The sequence below is a fragment of the Mastigoproctus giganteus genome, chromosome 3, assembly GCF_048544385.1.
Source record: "Mastigoproctus giganteus isolate SK-2022 chromosome 3, ASM4854438v1, whole genome shotgun sequence".
Taxonomy (NCBI): Eukaryota; Metazoa; Arthropoda; class Arachnida; order Uropygi; family Thelyphonidae; genus Mastigoproctus; species Mastigoproctus giganteus.
In genome coordinates, this window is record NC_143577.1 from 220,668,933 (window position 1) to 220,688,057 (window position 19,125).

Consider the following 19,125-nt stretch of genomic DNA (forward strand, 5'->3'; position numbering starts at 1 on the left):
TTAAGCCAACATTATAAAAGCAAGGTAACTATCGCATACTGTTCAAATGCATCTAACAGCATTCAGTTTCACCATTCGGGAACCAACCCACTCTTATTTTTGATATTTTTAACAAAGAAACATGGCACGGACATTGACAACCACACCTATTACAAGACACTGTTACCAGTATTTTCAATCGCGGCCTTCTGATCAAAAAATGCAAACTTAAATACGAGGATTACTCAATTTTAAATATTAGGGGAGTTTGTGGTCAAGATTTAGGGAAGCAATTTCCTCCCATAACAGCAATCTGTTAGACAAGCCCATCTTATCATTCACGTGAGAAAACAAATATTCTCCATTGACAATCTTTTTCTTTTTGTCATCACGAATTCTTCCACCAGTGTGGTATCTATTTCCAATAGACTTTATGCCAACTTTCGCTTGAGCCGCTACAAAACCGGTGACATAAACATCATCCAGCCGAAAAAAAGGTACTGAGAGTGCAGCATTGTACAGGGATTCAATGACCTCTGGCGACATCACATAACCTACTCCAAAGCAAAAAGATGGATACACGTTACTCTGATATTCATCTCTACTTATGTACCACTTGGAAGTTTTGTTTCGTACAACTGGAGATCTTTTAAATTCATAACATAATAGATTTTTTCCAAGTTTCTCAGTGTCAAACAATCTGCGCAGAAGGTCAAACAATTTGAATATATTAATCAGCATATCATCGTCGCTTTTCAAAACATAAGTGTAACTAGAGCAGTGATCGAGAATCCATTTCATCGATGCAAGAGCCTTATAGGTCAGATTTCGATAAGTGTCCAGAAAATCGAACTGGACAATGTCACCAAATGTGCGCTTTTCTTGGTCAATCGATTTTTGAACTTGAGAATCATTCGTCAGGCCCATTACAAACACTGTGGCAAAGTCGAATCTGTCCATCATTTCAGGATGGCTCCAAGTGGACCTAATTATTCTTCTGTGGACAAAGTGATCGGTGGCAGAATGAATGTACGTTACTACAGATGGTGGAATGTTCTTACGTCGGCAAGTTTCGGAAACATTAAAGTGATTTACGTTGCGACATCTTGATACATGCGTGAAGTTGATTACTGAAAGGCCATATTGTATGATATTATTATCCCAGTTTAAGACAGAAAGAATGACAATAATCACGAGACAGAGCAGAATCATTCGTGGGAAGTTACGACCCATGTCTTTCGTTCTTCAATTCTGAAATTAAAACAGAATAATGATAATTAGTTTCGTGAGTGTGTATTGATTAAAACATGCATTTCAATAGAATATGCAAGTATGTAATTATTTAGTTTAATCTAGAAGGCAAGAATAAACCAATTTAAACAAATTAAAAATGCCTGTGATGAAAAAATTATTAAAGATTTATACTTACAAATATAAAAAATATAATCTTCAACAAAATATAAGTTGAGTATAAACCAATATTCAACAAAATAAAAACTTCAAAATATAGATTTATTGCGTTTTCGCGATCTTCTGAGATTTCAGTGTCAAGCCATCGTGGATAGCATTTGGTAGAATCGCTGTCCTCCGCACACCATGTGGAAAAGACCTTAGTTCGTGTCTCGTCGATGATGTGAGTAGTTTTATGGGTCTTTTTCTCAGATTGGCTGAATTAGTCTCAGGCGATGACAGCATGGTTTCACTCCAGAAAACTCGGGTTTTTCTTCCACAAAAATAGAAAATATCCGTCAGAAAGCACGCAATTTTCAGACAATATACACGGAGCAATATGGCCTTAGTCGCTTATGCTGATGAAACCGTAGAACAACAACAACAATAACAAAGCGAGCTGCATTTTTCTTTAAGACAACGTTTAAGGTGGCAAATCCGCCGTTTCGTGGTATGCCTTATCGCTTCAGAACTGTTCCTAATAGTTTTTGCAATTTCAAAAATGCGAATTCTCATTTCGTCTTGATTGGGTAATACGTATAGGTGTGAACAAGTAGCATACTGGATGTAATCACTGTCCAACAAAAGCTGGGTCCCATTGTGGTTCCAGCGGCTAAATGACCAGAGGAACAACGAGACACGACACTACACATACAAAATACATACACCTTTAAACCTCTGGCATTGACAGTGTTCTGTTTCACACACACACACACGCACAATGGGGGAAACCCCTGGTTTTCCAGATGGTAATTCCGCCTGGAAAATCTAAGTTCAAATCTAAGCTCAATGGCACATGGAATTTTTATGGGCTTTTCACAAAGTGGCTGTGTTATCCGTGCTCAGGCGAGGGTTGAATGTTTTTTTTTTTTGTCCAGTAAACATGAAATAGACGACAGAACATATGCAATTTACAGATAGAATTCATGAAGGCGTGACAGTTTTAGTTGCTTTGGTCCTTAACACACCCTCATCCACACATAATTAGTACAGTTGCATGCAACTGATCAGCTCATATAGTTTCTTGGATCGTGGACACACTGGAATATCAGTAAACGAGTAGGCTGGGCGTCAAAAGCGCTTAAAATGTGATCCCATCTGCTTCCAAAGCGCTTTTTGTCGAATATAACCATCTTGTATGAGTAACCTTTAAGGCACAGTGGTCAGTTGTCTGGGAAGAACAAACGCTAGAAGTAAAGCCAGTCCCCAAAGGATTATTGTCCAACTCGAGGAACAGAAAGGAAGAAAATCTACCTTCCAGACTGTTCATCAGTTGTAGACACTTCAATGACAATTGCACTGGCCGGCACTAAATTTCCTCCTTGAAATAATTTCGACAGAATCCCGTAGTAAAATTGTACAAAAACTCTGATGTGTGCTTAGAAAGTTCTCATCACCCTCAGTTTTCAAATATCGAACAATAATGACGGAAAACCAAGACCTGTAGTTGTTTTAATCATCTTTTCCTTCTGTGTTATCTATTCATTTTTTTCTAGAGCATCCGGGAGCTTTCTGCAGCATTAAAGAAGGTTCCGGAACGTTCTATAATATTGATATCTGCGGATGATGCGTTCTAGAAACATCTTGAGATGTTTCTGGAACGTTCTATAACTTTCGACAGAGTTCTTTGGAAATTTCTCTGCGGGTATATAAGAGTGGATTCCGCACCAACCAAGCATTTTCACACCTACAGATACTGGAAGATGGTACTGTAACCGGTGTACTCAGGTAATCCTACCACATGTGCGTCTGTTCCGAGGTGCCATTGGCACCGAGTTCGGGTTTATGGCTGATAACGTAACTCTACATCGCATTGCAGCTGTGATATTCTTTTGAAAAGCGAGGACATTGTTTGTGTGGATTGGCCCGCCCGTTCCATCGATCTAAATCCCATCGAACACATATGGGACGCTCTGGGGAGACGCCAAGCGCACATCCACATCGATCAGAAAATTATCACCAGCTGAAGATGGCGCTGAAAGAGGAATTGACGATGTTACCGCAAGAATTTATCAACAACATTGTTCTAAGTATGGCCAAGAGGTGCAAAGCCTACATCGACATTCAAGGTGGCCGTATCTCCTATTGAGGACCACCTTTTCCCTTTGTTCCATTTTTGGCAGTGATGCATCTGAATCATGGCAGCTAGGGCTATGTTGCCATTTTTGAATAAAGCCCCTTTGTACCGTTTTGTTTCCGTTGTTGTGTTACTCAAATCACGGTTTCAGCAGTGGAATCTTCTTGAAGAAGGTATCAGGATGTCTTTTTATAGGAAGAAGCAATCTATCGTAACGAACAATTACTCCATGATGATGCTTTGGTTTGCTGTAACAATGTCCAGGAATTAATGAAAGACTTTACATCTGGAGTACGCCCGCGAGCAGTGGAAACTTTTCATTGATTCATCCAAGGTCAGTTTGAAAACAGTTTTACTCCATTATGGAAATAAGTATCCATCTTTACCATTGGCCCATAAAATTCACATGAAGGAACGTGCGAGAACTTTCAGGTTCTTTTGCAAAAAATATGTTATCAAGAATATGAATGGAATATCTGTGCCGACTTATAAGGTGATACCTTTGCTGACTTGGTTGCAAAGTGGATACACTACACTAAATACTGCTGCTTTTTTGGTCAGACCGTTCAGAAACTACCCTAGGCCAGAAAAATGTAGCACATCCTCCTTTGGTGAATAAGACAAAAATCTATTTACCCCCATTGCACATCAAGCGGCCTCGTGGATAGCACAGTTGTTAGGATCGATGACCTCCCCACACTGGGTGGAAAAGACCTGAGTTCGAGTCACGTAGATGATGTGAGGAATTTATATGGGTCTCTTTCACAACGTGGCTGAGTTATCCGGTCTCAGGAGACTTCTATGGTTTTTTCTCCCAGAAACAGGTTTTTCCTACAGCAAACAGGAAATCGTTCACAGAACACACGGAATTTAGACAATATACACGGAGAAATATGATCCCGGGTGCCTAGCGTTTCTGTGGCAAACGATTTGCGACTTCCTGGAGTGATTTTTCTGGAGCGACTGAGTTTTTCCTTGTTTTTCTTGGTTTTATAAGTCCTTTTGTTAATTAGCTCCACTTTTTAAAAGTATAAAAATAGATCCAGGAAAAGGAAAGTACCTTTATCTTTACTCTTTATTAGTTTACTAACTACTAACTCCTACGCTTGGCCACAAGCGGCACTGCTCCTGCCACCCCGTGTGGGGCCGGTAACCTGGGTGGAAAAGCTAATCCCCCAGAGCGAAAAGGAGCTGACAATAGATAAAGAAAACTATCCAGCATTAGAGTCTTCGAGCTCAAACACCAAAGATGGTAGAATTCTGATCAAGGTAATGCGCACAGTAAAGCGCTTAAAAAAAGAAAGAGAATGTCCAACTTTTCTTATTATCCATTCGTTAACTAGTCAACCAGTGAGTGAACTCTTTCCGTTTATGATACAGAATCCTAGGAAATGCTTGCGGATCACCTAAAACGGTCAGAAGATTACAGTCAGGGGATTTACTAGTTGAAGCGACACAATCTAAACATTCCGTTAAAGCTTACAACTTTTGGAGGAATTCCTGTTAAAATCTCTCCCCACACAACCCTAAAGGTGTTATCTCTGAATGGGATCTATTGAATGTAACAGAAAAGGAGCTTGTGCAAGAAATGAAAGATCAAAAGGCTGTACAAGCTAGGAGAATTCTGACTCGTAGGGATGGCAATCTCATTCCAACCCGTAGTATAATACTCACTTTCAATACGCCAAACTTAACAAATACTGTTTAAAGCCGGTTTTCTAAATTGTCATATCCGCCCCTATATTCCAAATCCAATTCGCTGTTATAAATGCAAAAACTTCGGACACTCTCAGACAACATGTCGAGGAAACAATGTATGCCCAAAATGTGAATCCCAAGATCACGTTCAAACAGATTGTAATGCAACATCCCCAGTTTGCCCAAATTGCAAGGGAGATTGCAAGGCAAACTGGAAAAATATTTACTTTAAGCGCAGTTTTAGATAAATACTTCATTCAAAATAAAATCAATAGATGAAGCCACTGACCATATTACTAAACAGGCAGATAGTAGCAGCAGCTGATAAAGCTATTCCTCAGTCGTCGACTCATCCACGTAGACGAAAAAACTACTGGTGGAAGGATGAATGTAATAAGGCAAAAAAGGAAAAGAATAAAGCTTGGAATATTTTCCGCAAGGATCCATCCACCATCACCCCATTAGGCACCATGACCAACAACTGGCATGACACCGTCAACAACATTCTCAATGCCATCTTCAAACCTCTCCAAGAGGAAAGCACTCCTCAACAGCAACAGCAGTGCCATGTCAACAAAACCTACTAATCGGCGCGAGTGGAACAACCATTCACACCGCAAGATTTACAAACTGCCGTACAAAAAATAAAAACAAAATAACCCCTGGATTGGACATGCTTGAACCAGAACTAGCAAAAAAGGTGGTCGAGTACGCCCCGAACTTGCTGTTAGACTTATATAACCACTGTTTTCGTCAGGGGTGGTTCCCATCGGATTGGAAGTAGCCAGCATAAAATTAATCATAAAAAACCCATCAAAGCAGCCACATATACCGGAGTCCTACTATAGCCCTCCTGTCTGTATTCAGAAAATGTCTGGAACAACTTCTTAGACAGAGGCTTGCAGTACATTACACTGAAGCAAATTTAACAACAGAAAAACAATTTGGATTCAAACCGGGGAAATCCACTCTGGATGCACTAGAATATATCATGAATGCCGCGGAAAACTGCCAAGGAAAGTACCTTCTTCTCGTCTCTGTGGATTTTGTAGGGGCGTTCGACGACCTCTGGTGGCAGAGCATCCTCGCATGACTAAGAGCTGCCAACCTGCCAACAAACCTATATGGATGCATTCAGAGCTACCTGACCAATAGGAGGGTCCTAATGCAGAATCCCTACTGCAAGGTTGAGCGCCAGGTACACAGGGCCTGCTCTCAGGGCTCTGTATTGGGCCCGCTCCTATGGAACTACGTGCTGGATGAGTTCCTCTCCGAGGAATTTTGGGGCGTGCAAGCGCTCTCCTATACGCAGATTATATCTCCATAATCCTCTCTGCTGATTCAACAGCACAACTGGAAAGCCTTGCCAACTCAGCACTTTCCACACTAAGAGAGTGGACGGACTGAAATTCATCACCTTAATATCTCTGCCACCAAAACACAATCTATTCTACTAAAGCGATATCTAACTCCTACCAGGTCACCGCCGATAAAGATCCTCAACAGAATGATCAAGTTGGCTACAGATTTCAAGTACCTAGGAGTCATTCTGGAAAGAAATTTATCATTTACACCCAACTTAAAATATATCCAGAAGAAAATGAAAAATTACGCTGCCATGCTTGCCAGGTTTACCCGCCGCGACTAGAGGTTGAAAAGACGAACCCTAGCAATTCTTTACAAAGCAGCCATCATCCCTGCTATTGCATATGCTTCTGCTGTCTGACACCATAAGGCCTCTACTGCGGTAAATATTCGGCTACTCAACATCATTCACCGACCGATTTTATTAACCCTCACCCAGCACCGTATCTACTCATGCCCTGCAAGTGCTCACTGGGACCCTCCACCCCTTGATCTTCAAGTGGTTCACCTAGGCATGTTACAGCAGTTTGGACGTGGAAATCCAACTACCTTCCAGAATCACACCACAGACCCAACTGCAAATCGAACAGTGGAGAAGAAAAGACTAGATCTATCTGCGATCAATATGGTAGCAACGCTGGACAACCACCACAAAAGGGGAAGTCACGCGGAAGTTCCTCCCCGATCTACAGCAAAAATAACCACAGTATCCGGCATGGCTTTGCCCTGGATTGTACAGCACATATCTCCTAACTGGACAAGGAGCGATCCGCTACAAATTACACCTTCTGGGACTCGAAGACAACTCAATGTGTACAAGTGGCTCCTTGGAGACCTGGTGACACCAGATGCACGACTGAGAACGTTATGAAGATCTTCGTGTTCAATAAATCTCCCAAGCGCGTCTCAACCCCAAAAACCAGGAACACTGCTTACTGGAAGCCCAAGCCTCATATATAGCACTCACCAAGTTTGTCCAGAACTTATATGCCAGACGATTGACCATTTCTCTGCCTGCAAACCTCGAATAGACATGTCAAACACAGCATCCCAGATACCCCAAACCAGACTTCAGGTTTGACTGCCTCATCCATCATGCAGGACAAAACCGGCCACATTGGCGACCTGAGCCAGCTCCCTTGTCTGTCTCACTGTTTCACCTCTTCCTGGCACGGAGGGGAGTGGACAGTTTTCTGTGCCCTCCCCTCCCTTCCACCCCAATTGTTCCCTCTGGTGGGGCATGGGCATGCCACACTGTCAACTGGAGTTACCTTCCCTTTCGGCTTCATATTTCTTTCTATCTCCGCCCAGCCTTCTCCCCACTCTATCTGACAGCAACGTGAACACGAACACGCACCAACAATCTAAAGTCACCAATCTAAATTCATTTCGCCGAACATTTTGGACTTCTCCTACCGTTTCCCGAGACACTATCAATTTTTTTTTTAGATCGTAGCCACTGAAATCTCAGGAAATTAGGTGGCAGTACCTGCCAGAGTGAACTGTATACTAGTGGATACCTGGTCTGCCTCCACGTGGCGAACGTGGGGCAACGTCGGGCCTCAGTAGGGGTCTGCCGACTAAACGACCAGATGAACAACGGTACATAGTGTGTGCATAGTGTGTGCATAGTGTTAGGGTCGGGCGCCACCTGTGGTTTCCCACATCTGCGCCATATGTACACTGTGAAGAAATACAGAACACTGTAAATGCCAGAAAAAGTGTAGTGTGTTGAATGTGTATTATTGTGTTGGGTTCTGTTGTGTGTCCTGGCATTTGGCCGCAGGGCCCCTGGTCTCAGCTTCCTGAGCGGAGACCAAGTAAAAAAAAAATAAATAAATAAAATAAAATAATAATAAAAAAAAATAATAATAATAATAAAATAAAATAAAATAAAAAAATAATAAAATAAATAAATAAAAAAAAAAAAAAAAACAGCGATTAGATAGAGTGAGGTAGTACAGGGTGTACAGAAGAAGAGGGGGAATGAAAGTAAGAGTAAGGGGATGTAGGCGAAGGCATCCCCAACCAGTCAATGTACACTCAGTCAATCAGGTGAAGGCAAAGAAAGGGGAAAGAATGGGGTCGAAAGTGACTGTACAATTGAGCACAGATAGGATCGCCATTTGGCGCCTCTGTCATCGACATCGGCTGGTGTCCAATCCAGGGGTTTAATTCAATCCAATGGTAGCTTTCAAACTCCAATCGACGGATAGTTGTCCATTTGATGGTGTGACGGTCACGTTCATGACTGTCTAGTCTGGATGAAAGTCCATCATGGTCTCAGACCGTCTGTTGTCTTCCTTGGGACCGTTGTGGCGCAGGTACAGGAACTGCAGATAAGGTTTTCCTTCGGCTGAAGAGCTCTTGTGCGAAACGCGTGAAAGCTGTATATTCCTCCCTACTATCAAGCAGGTGTGTTTCTTGGTCTTTGGGTATGTAGGTCACGGAAGTGATAAAGGTGCAGCGAAGATCCTCATATAGGGGGCAGTCATACATAAGGTGCGACCAACTCTCAGTCCCACCACAGGTGCAAGTGGGATCATCGATGATTCCCAGGGCCGTCAGTTTGCCTTTTAATGATCCATGGCCAGTTAACAGGTATGTAGCATAAAGACCAGGTGAAAACCAGGGGGGAAGCCTGGGGAACACCCTGTTAATGTAAGGGAAGAACTTTCTAGTGATTTCGCCTTTGTTGGAAGTAGTCCATCTCGCTTGCCACGCCTGCTGCAGATGCGTGAGGAGACGCTTCTTTTCTGCTGTTCTGTCGTTTGCGGGGTCTGTTGTGAATTCGAGGATGGTCTTGGAATTTGCTTTGGAGAGGTGGAAGAGTAGTCCACAGCGGACCACCTCCAGGTCCAGTGGCATGGCGCCTGCCAGGATTTGCAGAGCATGGGTACTGACAGTGCAGCAGGCACGGGTAGTAGCAAGCAGGATGTTCCTTTGCAGAGAGTCGAGGATTCTTCTACCACTAGCAGTGATTGCTTTCGGGTACCAGATGCCTGCTGCGTACGTTATAATCGGGGTAAATATCACTTTATAGAATAAGGACAGAGTGTGCCTATTGAGTCCCCAGTCCCGTCTGGAGACCCTGGCGACAAAGGCGGTGTAATTACGTATCTTTCTTCTTAGGTATTTAAGATGTGGCTGGAAATTCAGTTTGCTGTCAAGTATAATTCCTAGATACTTGAGTTGAGTGGAGAATTTTATGGTCCTGTTGTCGATTTTTATCTGTGGCGGTCTGGCTTCATTGAGACTTCCTTTGAGAAGAATAGAATCTGTTTTGGCGGCAGAGATGGTGAGGTTATGGTGTTTAGCCCAGTCCTGTAGCTTCTGTAGTGCATTATTCGCCAAAGTCTCCAGTCGGGCCCTAGAATCGCCGGTAACGGTGATAATAAGATCATCTGCATAGGCTTGAGAGGTGACCTCTCCCAGGTCCATGCCAAGGAATTCATCAAACACAAGATTCCACAAGAATGGTCCCAAAACCGAGCCCTGTGGGCATCCTCTGTAGACCTATCTGGTGATTTTCATATATGGAGCATTGACAGTGATTGATCTGTTGGAAAGGTAGCTTTTGATGGAGTTATATAGGTTTACTGGAAGCTTTGATTGACGCAGTCTGCCTAGGACGCTCGGCCACCAAAGTGAGTCGAACGCCCCAGCAAAGTCGACAGCGATGACCAGAAAGTATTTCTTTTGGGTAATTCCTACTGCTTCAAGGAGATTGTGGAGTGCATCTACAGTGGAGTGCCCCGTTTTGAATCCAAATTATCTGTGAGAAGCCATGTTTGCATTGTTGTAGTGTTTGAGAAGTCTGTAGTAGAGTAGCCTTTCATAGAGTTTACTAAGTACCGACAGGAGAGCGATGGGACGGTAGGAGTTTGGGAGTTCAGGTGGTTTCGTCGGGTTCTTCAGGATCAGTTTTACGTTGGCCGACTTCCAATCTGTTGGGTAGTGACCATAACGTAGACAGGTATTGAATAGATGAAGTATTAATTCAGGGACACACTCCACTGTTTTCTTTATAATCTCAGGCTCCAGCAGGTCCGATCCTGGACATTTCCTATCTTTGATCAGGACCGCAGCAGTTTGTAGTTCTCCTAAGTCAAAGGGAGATTCCTGCTCTTCAGTGTGGTAAGTCTCATTCTCTGCACAGAGGGATTTTTGTTCCTGAGTGATTGGATTTGTTGCTGGTTGTAGGATGGTGTCCAAAATGTTTGTTATGGATTGCTGCCAGGTGGTTGCTTCCGTACCTTGTAATGACTTGGTTGAAGTGGTGACCTCTCCCCTGGGTAGTTTGTTTGTGGTGATCTTGTACACCACTCCCCAGGGGTCGGTATTGCCAGTGGTGGTGACCAGGTGTTGCCAGGATTCTTGTTTTCGTTTGCGGATCAGGGCCGTGTACTGATTTCGCACTTCCCTGTAGTTCTGTCTGAGCGCCTCCACTTCACGTGCCGGCCAGGTCCTCCGGGCACGCTGGAAAGTCTTTCTTCTAATAATTACTTCTCGGCGCAATCTATGCAGCTCTGGGCTCCACCAGGGCTTTGCGCCTGGGACAGGGTTTTTCCTTTTGATTGCCAAGTTGCTGGCCGTTGTGATCAAATCAGTGACTTGTCTTTGGAGGGCATCTGCGTTGTCGGGAAGTAGGTGGGGTTGGGTCTCATTAGTTAGGGTTGTCCTGAAGACGTCCCAGTTCGCCTTTTCAATTGCATATCTATTTAACATGACTCGTATGGCTGGGGATCTAGCTAGAGATCGATTTAGCTGGAAGGAAATAACCCTGTGATCCGAAGTAGTCCACGCCTCGTTGACCTTCCAGTTGGAAATGTTGCCGACAATGTTCCTTGAGGCCATAGTGATATCAATAGTGGCCTCCCATAGGGTGTTTGAGAAGGTGGTAGGATTGTTTGGTTGGTTAATGACTGTCATAGTCGAGTTTGCCAGGAAGTCTTCCAGGCGTTGGCCATTTGCAGTGCTCCGCCTGTCTGGTGTCAAACTATGCCAGACCGGTGATCGGCAATTGACATCGGCTCCGATGATGATTTTTGCGTTTGGCAGAGTTCTCAGGACATCTTCCAGGTATCTGATAGCATAGGTAATCTCTTCGCCTGGTCTACAGTATAGGGATATCACGTAAAAGGATCCCATGGAGCTAATCAGGTGGGCACAGGCAGCCCAGGCTGTACACAGTGCTGAGATTTTAGTTGCTGTGATTTCTGGATTTCGAATAACTATTGCAGCCCAGGGGGTATCCTGATCTGTTTGAATTATTTTGTAGGTCAGGGGGTAACCTCTCACCTGCCTCGTGTGAGTGTACGGTTCCTGTATAATGAGAATATCTGCATTTTCTTCGTCTGCCTTGATTCTTATCTGATCGGCCACCGCCCTGGCCCGCTGTGCGTTGATTTGAAAAAATTTATTAACTCCGTAGTTATATCTTTTAGGCTGTGAGCCCATAATCGGTTTTCATCTGGTATAAACTCTTGGCGCTTATATAGGACGGACACGTATTATCCCGAATAGAGTGGTGGTGGTCTAGTTTATTACTTTTACAATTTGCACAGACAGGCTCAGATTCTTTGTTAGGGCATGTGTTGTATTCATGTCCTTTCTCAGCGCAGTGGCCACAGGTCCTGACAGCCTGGGCACAGGTGTGTGAAGTGTGCCCGAACTTGCAACAACGGTACACGATACCACACATATACAAAGTCCACACTCTTTGAAATCTCTGGCTTTTCCAGCAAACTGGCACACCCATCACAATGCAAACTACGCGGAGATGGTGGAAACCCCTGGTGCCGTTTGACCCGAAACACACTTTACTGTTAAAGGTTCAAAAAAATGGCTGCCGTTGTGGAAGCACGTGTTGATTAACGCTCTGTTTATTTTGTGTTTAATTAGTGAGAAGTTCTGCTACTACAGTCAGGATTATCTGCATACCAAGGTTTTTAAGGACAAGGATCATCGTGGTGAGTATACATCTTAAGAAAATACTTAATTTCAAGAATTTTTCTGGCGCCCTAAGGCTGTTAGGGACCAAGATCTAGGCACTGCTTTTCGAAGATTTCAGAACTTCCCTTCCACTTTTCATCCAGCTGGAAAAGTGTAAATACATACCAAACATAGACATATTGACAGAACTCTGTCTTTAGGGTACTAGTAAGTATCCTATTAGGATTGAGAAGACAAGTTTAGAACAAGAGGATAGACAATAGTTACGTTTTTTTTTTTTTTTTAACCTACACTTATCTGACATGGACCATGACCAAGTTAGGATACTGACACAAGATATTGACATTGAGAATTCTTCTGAATCAGAGTCTACGGATTCATCTAAGAAAAAAAGGGTGCAGGGGGAAGAAAACTCCTAGAATTACCCAAGCTCGAGGAGATAAAAACTTTGTGGTGGAGGAGAGTCCCTCTGTTTCATTGGCTTCTGAGCCTCCGATGGTCATTGTCGAAAGTAACTTGGTTCCAACAGATTCATCTGAAGATCTTTCTCTAACAGAGGGATTGGACCTGGGTGGGTCTTTGAATGCTTCAATTCTATATGCTGCAGTTGACAAAATCAGGAAAGCTCTGGGACAGTTTTTATCAAAGGATTCTAGCAAGATAACTAAGTCTGCCTCTAACCGCATTCATAGTCTATGGGCGGAGCTAGAGGTAGTTACCACCGCAATCTTAATTGATAATGAACGACTTAAGACCAAAGCATCTGAATTGGAAATCAGAGCAGGTCTTTTGGACAAGATGATACAGATCCAACGTGGTCTACATCCTAATAAGACTTTTGCGGAAGCTATTCGTGGTAGTTCAAAGCGAAATAGACAGACTCCTGAAATAACAGAGATTCCATTGCTGACTTCTTCAGTGGAGGTGTTGGCTTCTTCGGGCAGATCAATTGCTGGTGAAGATAGGATGGATTCCGGAAGTGGGGTACTGATACCTAAGTATCAGTATGTTTTCTGATTCCGAAAACATACTGATACTTAGGCCTTCAGCAGAATCGTCCCTGGCGTCTAGTCAGGATGTCAGGAAGGCAGTTACTGAAGTGATTAAAAAAGATCACAAGGACATGAAAATCAAGGGTGTACGTCTTTTGAGAAACAAGGGTGTGTTGTTAGAGACAACAATTCCTGACGATGTCAAGAAGATCTCAAGTGCTTCTGCATTAAAAGAAGCAGGATTGTCAATGGAAAAACCCAGATTGTCCGATCCTACAGTTTTGATCTATGGTGTCCCGAAGGACTACTCAAAGGAGGATATTTTGGAGGATTTAATTAATAAAAATTTAAAAGACTTTGGTTTTAGCCAGAAGGAAGTTAAGAATGAGATTACATTCAGATTTAACTCTGGCACCGGAACCAGGGTGACCAATTGGGTTATTGGTTTCAGCCCACGCCTTATGGGATACGTGATTCAGAGTGACAAAATTTATCTAGGTTTTATATTTACATTTGTAAGTAAATGCTTCAGATATCTGGGATATGGTCACAGTGGGCAGTTCTGTTCCCATAAAGCTGTATCTTCTGGCCACTGTGGGGGTGGAAGCCATGTTTTTGCTGATTGTATCCACAAGGAGGAATCGCCTCAGTGCGTTAATTGTAAACGTAGAGCTAGGGATTGTAATCACTCGGTTAGGGATGACAAATGCCCTGAGTATCTTAAAGCTGTTGAATTGACAAACCGAAGAACCAGACATGAATAATACAATGGTAATTGATTCAAGTGTTAACCTACAATATGGCAAAATAAAAATTCTTTAAATTAATGGGCTTTCCTAATCTCGTGCCACGGTGGACGAGATTAGGAAAGCTGCTGATGATCTGGGGTTTGATATTGTATGCTTGCAAGAACCGTATTACTCTTCTCAGGTAGGGGGTTCAGCGTATAAAGTTATAGAATATCCAATTTCGGCAAGGATTATTGCCTCAAGTGACGATCGACCCAAGGCTGCCATAATTATCTTTAACAGTGAACTAGTAATAACAACTATCTCAAGTGAATGTTCTGCTACCACAGTTTGTATCCTGGTTTCCTCCAGAGACCAGTCGTTTTATCTGGTTTCCCAATATTTTCCTCCCTCGGAAGATATTCAGCCAGCCTTACACTGACTTGACAGGGTATGTAGCAGATTTTCAGCTAACAACTTACTAATTACAGCTGATCTCAACGCTAAGTCTACACTTTGGAACAGCGCCTTTTCTGACGCTCGAGGCGAGCAGTTGGTTGATCTGATCTTGGATCATAATCTATGTGTAAAGAACTTACCTAATAAACCACATACATTCTCGACGACAAATGGTGAATCTAATATAGATGCTACTTTAACCTCCATTAATCTGGTGGATATGGTGCAAGATTGGGACGTCAATCCGTATCTAATTAATAGTGACCATCGAGCAATCACCTTCACGGTTTTACCGGAGGATAGACTAGTAGATACAACAATAAGGGATTTAAGGCGTTTTCAGATAGACAGGGTGAACTGGACCAAGTTTCGTGAACACCAAGAACACCAAGTATTTGGGTTTAACTTTGGATGATCGTCTCAGGTTTCATATACATGTCACTAAAATCAATGAAAAAATCAAAACGTTCGTAGCTGCAGTTGTTAGAATTTCCCGCAAGGAATGGGTTTATCCAAAAAAACTCTGGTATTGTACTACAAGACGATATTTCTTCCCATTGTAGTTTATGGTGCTGGTATTTGGTTTGCGGCTGCTACCAAGGTTACAACTAAAGCCAAGCTTCTGTCCCTGCAACGTACAATGCTGCTTACAGTTATACGCGCTCCCAGGACAGTGTAGACAAATGCCTTACAGGTTATTGCAGGTACCATCCCCTTGGATTTACACATTGTTTTCCGAGATATTGTATATAACTTAAAGAAGGGAAGGACGTTACAAATGCTGAATATCACCTCTAATCCAAATAACAACATAAAGGAGGAAAAACTGAGAATTTGGGGTGAGTTTGTGAATTGCTAGCAGCAACGTTGGGATTTGAGTGAGTATGGAACCATTACAAGAGGGTTCATTCCAGCCGTAAGCTTTGTAATGGACAGGAGGGTGTCTTCTTGGTTTGCTCCCACCATGACCACGAGTTACTTAATCACTGGACATGGTTTAAGGGCCAAACTATTTGAAAGAGGATTAGAACCTGACTCCTACTGTTCGTGCGGTGAGGTTGAATCTTGGAGACATGTCATCCTTGAATGCGGAATGTATACTTCAGACAGGCAGAAATTACTAAATAGGTTACAAAACCTCACAGAGAATAATTTACCTCTCTTGGTTCAGAGGTGGGCCATCTTTGCTTTGCTTCAGGAATTCTCGGCCAAAGTTTTTAAAAGAAGACAGGAGCTAAGAAATCTATTGCAGGATACCAATTAAGGGAAGTGCTGCACATTTGACGACAGAACAATGCGTGCACTGTCATCTTTGTAGGATGTTTCTGGTTTGCAGTGCCATTTGACCTTCCGCTCCTGGATACTCAGATGCAGGCATTTGTGGATGGACTCTAAGTGGAGATAATGCTAATCTAAGTGTTAATTTTAATTTTTTCTAAGTGTTATTTTTAAGTTAATGTCATTCTAAGTGTATGTATTTGCTATTTACATGTAAAATACTGTAATTGTATAATGTTGCTTTTGTTTCAACAAGTATACATTGTTCCTAGTTGGAATTTTTTATTTTTTATTATTATTTATTTTTTTTTTCGCTGGCCTCCAAGTTTGGGCAGCCTTGGGGGCAGGATTGCTGGCACCTACAGTATAGCACCACTTCCGGTAGGTGCGGGGTTTGTGCATTACAGCACACACAGAGAATGGTTGATCCAGGTGTTGGTTAGTCCCTGGTGGCGAAATGGCCTGACGTAACACTCTTTTTTCAAGCCTGTTTTGCAGAGGTTCTGAGCTATTACAGGAGTAATAGGTGGAGATGGGCTTATGTCTAGGAGCCACCCTTCATATCAGGACACACACAAGCAAATTTACAGAAAGGCTACAACATATATAAGAGTAGGTATATAAAATCTGTATATAAATCTTGTATATAAATTGATTAATATGTATCTTGAGAATGTATACACAGTTGTGTGTTAATAAATAAAATAATAAAATAAGTCCAAAATCACCGGAACTAGACTTGCTAGAACCGGAAATTGTGAAAAAGGTGGCGGAGTATAATCCAAAGCTTCTCCTTTATCTCTTTAACCATTGTGTCCAGCGTGGATGGTTCCCAACAGACTGGAAAATGGCAAACATCGGGCTAATTTTGAAACATTCCAGCAAAACCCATGACCAACCAGATTCCTATAGACCCATCGCTCTCCTGTCAGTAATAAGCAAGTTGTTTAGCATCTTCTAAGACAAAGAATAGAAAGCTATTACAACAATGCCAACTTACTATCCCCAAATCAATAGTAATCAGAGTTGCTCTTGTTCTTCAGATGGGAAAAGCAGCGGACTTTAGCGAGTTTGACAAAGACCGAATTGTGCAGGGCATATCCGAAATGGCACCTCTGGTGGGATGCTCATGGTCAGCCGTGGTTACCGCCTACCGAAAGTGATCCAAGGAGGGAAAACCCACGAACTACCGGCGAGGTGTTGGCCGACCACAGCTCATCGATGCTCGAGATGGGCGAAGGCTCTCTCGGATGGTACGTGTCAACAGAAGGGCGACTGTGGCGCAACTCGCCGGTAATTGGCATGCTGGTGACAGGAGTAATGTGTCGTAACACCCAGTACTTCGACCCTTTCTGAAAATGGGGCTGTATAACCGAGTGCCCTTGCAAACCACCATTCACCAGCGACAGCGCCTACAATGAACCCTACAATGGAGCTAGACAAAATACCATTCTAGAGCAATAAAAACGAAGTGTGACAAACTAGGACCGAACTGGACCAATTCTTGACCATGACTGCAGCAATTGACTGCCACCAAAGATTTGGCAGCAGCAGATGTTCTCCCATGGCTGAACATCTGGCTCAGCCTGCTTTCACCCCTTTCCCTGGCAGGGGGGATACATTTCGTTGTTTCCTCCTCTCCTGTAATGACCCACATTTCCTTCTGGTGGGGCATAGGCATGCCCACTGCCCCATGGGGGTCTTCTTCTATCGACCCCTTTCTTCTGTTTTCCTACCCTCCAGTCTTCCACCACCCCTCCCATCACTTTCTCCTTACACAGTGTATTGCCCCACGAGTCCAAATTTAAATAATATCAAAATTCCTGCCCAACTTTTTAGGCTCTTAGAATTTATCATTTTAGCGTACAGCCCCGTCTGGCGTTTCTAATAACTACCTACTGAAAAAAAAAAAAAAAAAACAGCGATCATTTTATCTTTATTTTATTTTTATTTAGGTCCTAGCCGCCGAAATCTCAGGAAAATAGGTGTCAGGACCTGCCAGAGTAATATATTGAAAACTGGTACACCTGACTAACCTTCCCGTGGCGAAGTAAAGTGTAAAGTGTGTTTATGGTGAAACGGCACCAGGGGTTTCCCCCATCTCCTCGTGGTATACATTGTCTTGTGATACAGATGACTGTAAAGGCCAGAGATTTAAAAGTATATGGGTATTGTTTACGTGTAGTGTGGTGTATCGTTGTTTCTCTGTCCTTTTAGCCGCCAGACCCCTACTGAGGCCCAACGTTGCCCGCACTTTGCCCAGTGGAGTCAGACCAGGTACACAAGTACTTTAAGATTACTCTGGCATGTCCTGCCACCTAATTTCCTGAGATTTTAATGGCTAGGACCTAAAAAAATTTAAAAAAAAAAACAGCACACACATATGGAGTGATGATCGCGGCAGGGACAGCGCTAGAATATGAAGGGCCGAAAGTTTTATGGGCGAAGCAATTTGGGTGTTGTTAAATTTGGAAGTATAAGGTATTGGCACACAGATAGAGTGGGTGGGGAGACTAAAGGCTGGGATAAAAAGGTAGAAATATGGGGACGATAGAGAAGGTGACCCCAGAGAGTCAGTGACGCAGGCCTATGCCTCACTAGGTGAAAGGAGGGGTCGGCAGGGGGAGAGTAGACTGGGCTCGTCTCCTCTCCCCCTGCCAAGGGAAGGGGAGTTAAAAGGGGAACCAGGCAAGAGAGTCCAGTTCAGATCGCCAATATTGGCGTTGGGCAGTGTAGCTGCACTGTCATTCATGGTCCGGTCGGTCTAGTAATTTTTTTTTATCCTTGAGATGCAGGTCTGAGTTTGAGATGTTGTCATCTAGTACAGTTCTTTTTGATCTTGATGTAGCTGTCTTCTTTTAGTCCTTTTATAGTAATTAGTGAGTGTGGTTACATGCGGTGTTTTCGGTCCTGCGAGTTGGTAGTGTTCGAAATTCACTAGTGGGTAACCAATGGCTTGTCTTGTGTCTATTTGCTTTTTTTCAGGGTTAAACAGTAGGCTCTAGGGTAGTCACAGTAGGGTCCTTAGTCTGGTAAACATCTCTTGGGCAAATTGCGAGAAAGTCCGGTAATGGTCCTCCTCCAGCAGTATGAGGTGCTCCTGATCTTTTGGGTTGAAATGGATATTCGTGATGAGGTGGCAACG

At 43.1% G+C, this 19,125-nt stretch overlaps 1 protein-coding gene across 1 annotated transcript; it reads right to left on the reverse strand.

Annotated features, from left to right (window-relative positions):
* Positions 1-237: 237 nt before the first annotated feature.
* LOC150088750 (beta-1,3-galactosyltransferase 5-like) lies at positions 238-1,212 on the reverse strand. Its single transcript, XM_090370306.1, has one exon. It carries the CDS (start codon positions 1,210-1,212, stop codon positions 238-240), a length of 975 nt encoding a protein of 324 aa, XP_090226432.1.
* Between the last annotated feature and the right edge of the window lie 17,913 nt (positions 1,213-19,125).

Coding starts and splice junctions, on each gene's coding strand:
- LOC150088750 (XM_090370306.1), bottom strand. CDS start 1,212: ATGGGTCGTAACTTCCCACGAATGATTCTGCTCTGTCTCGTGATTATT.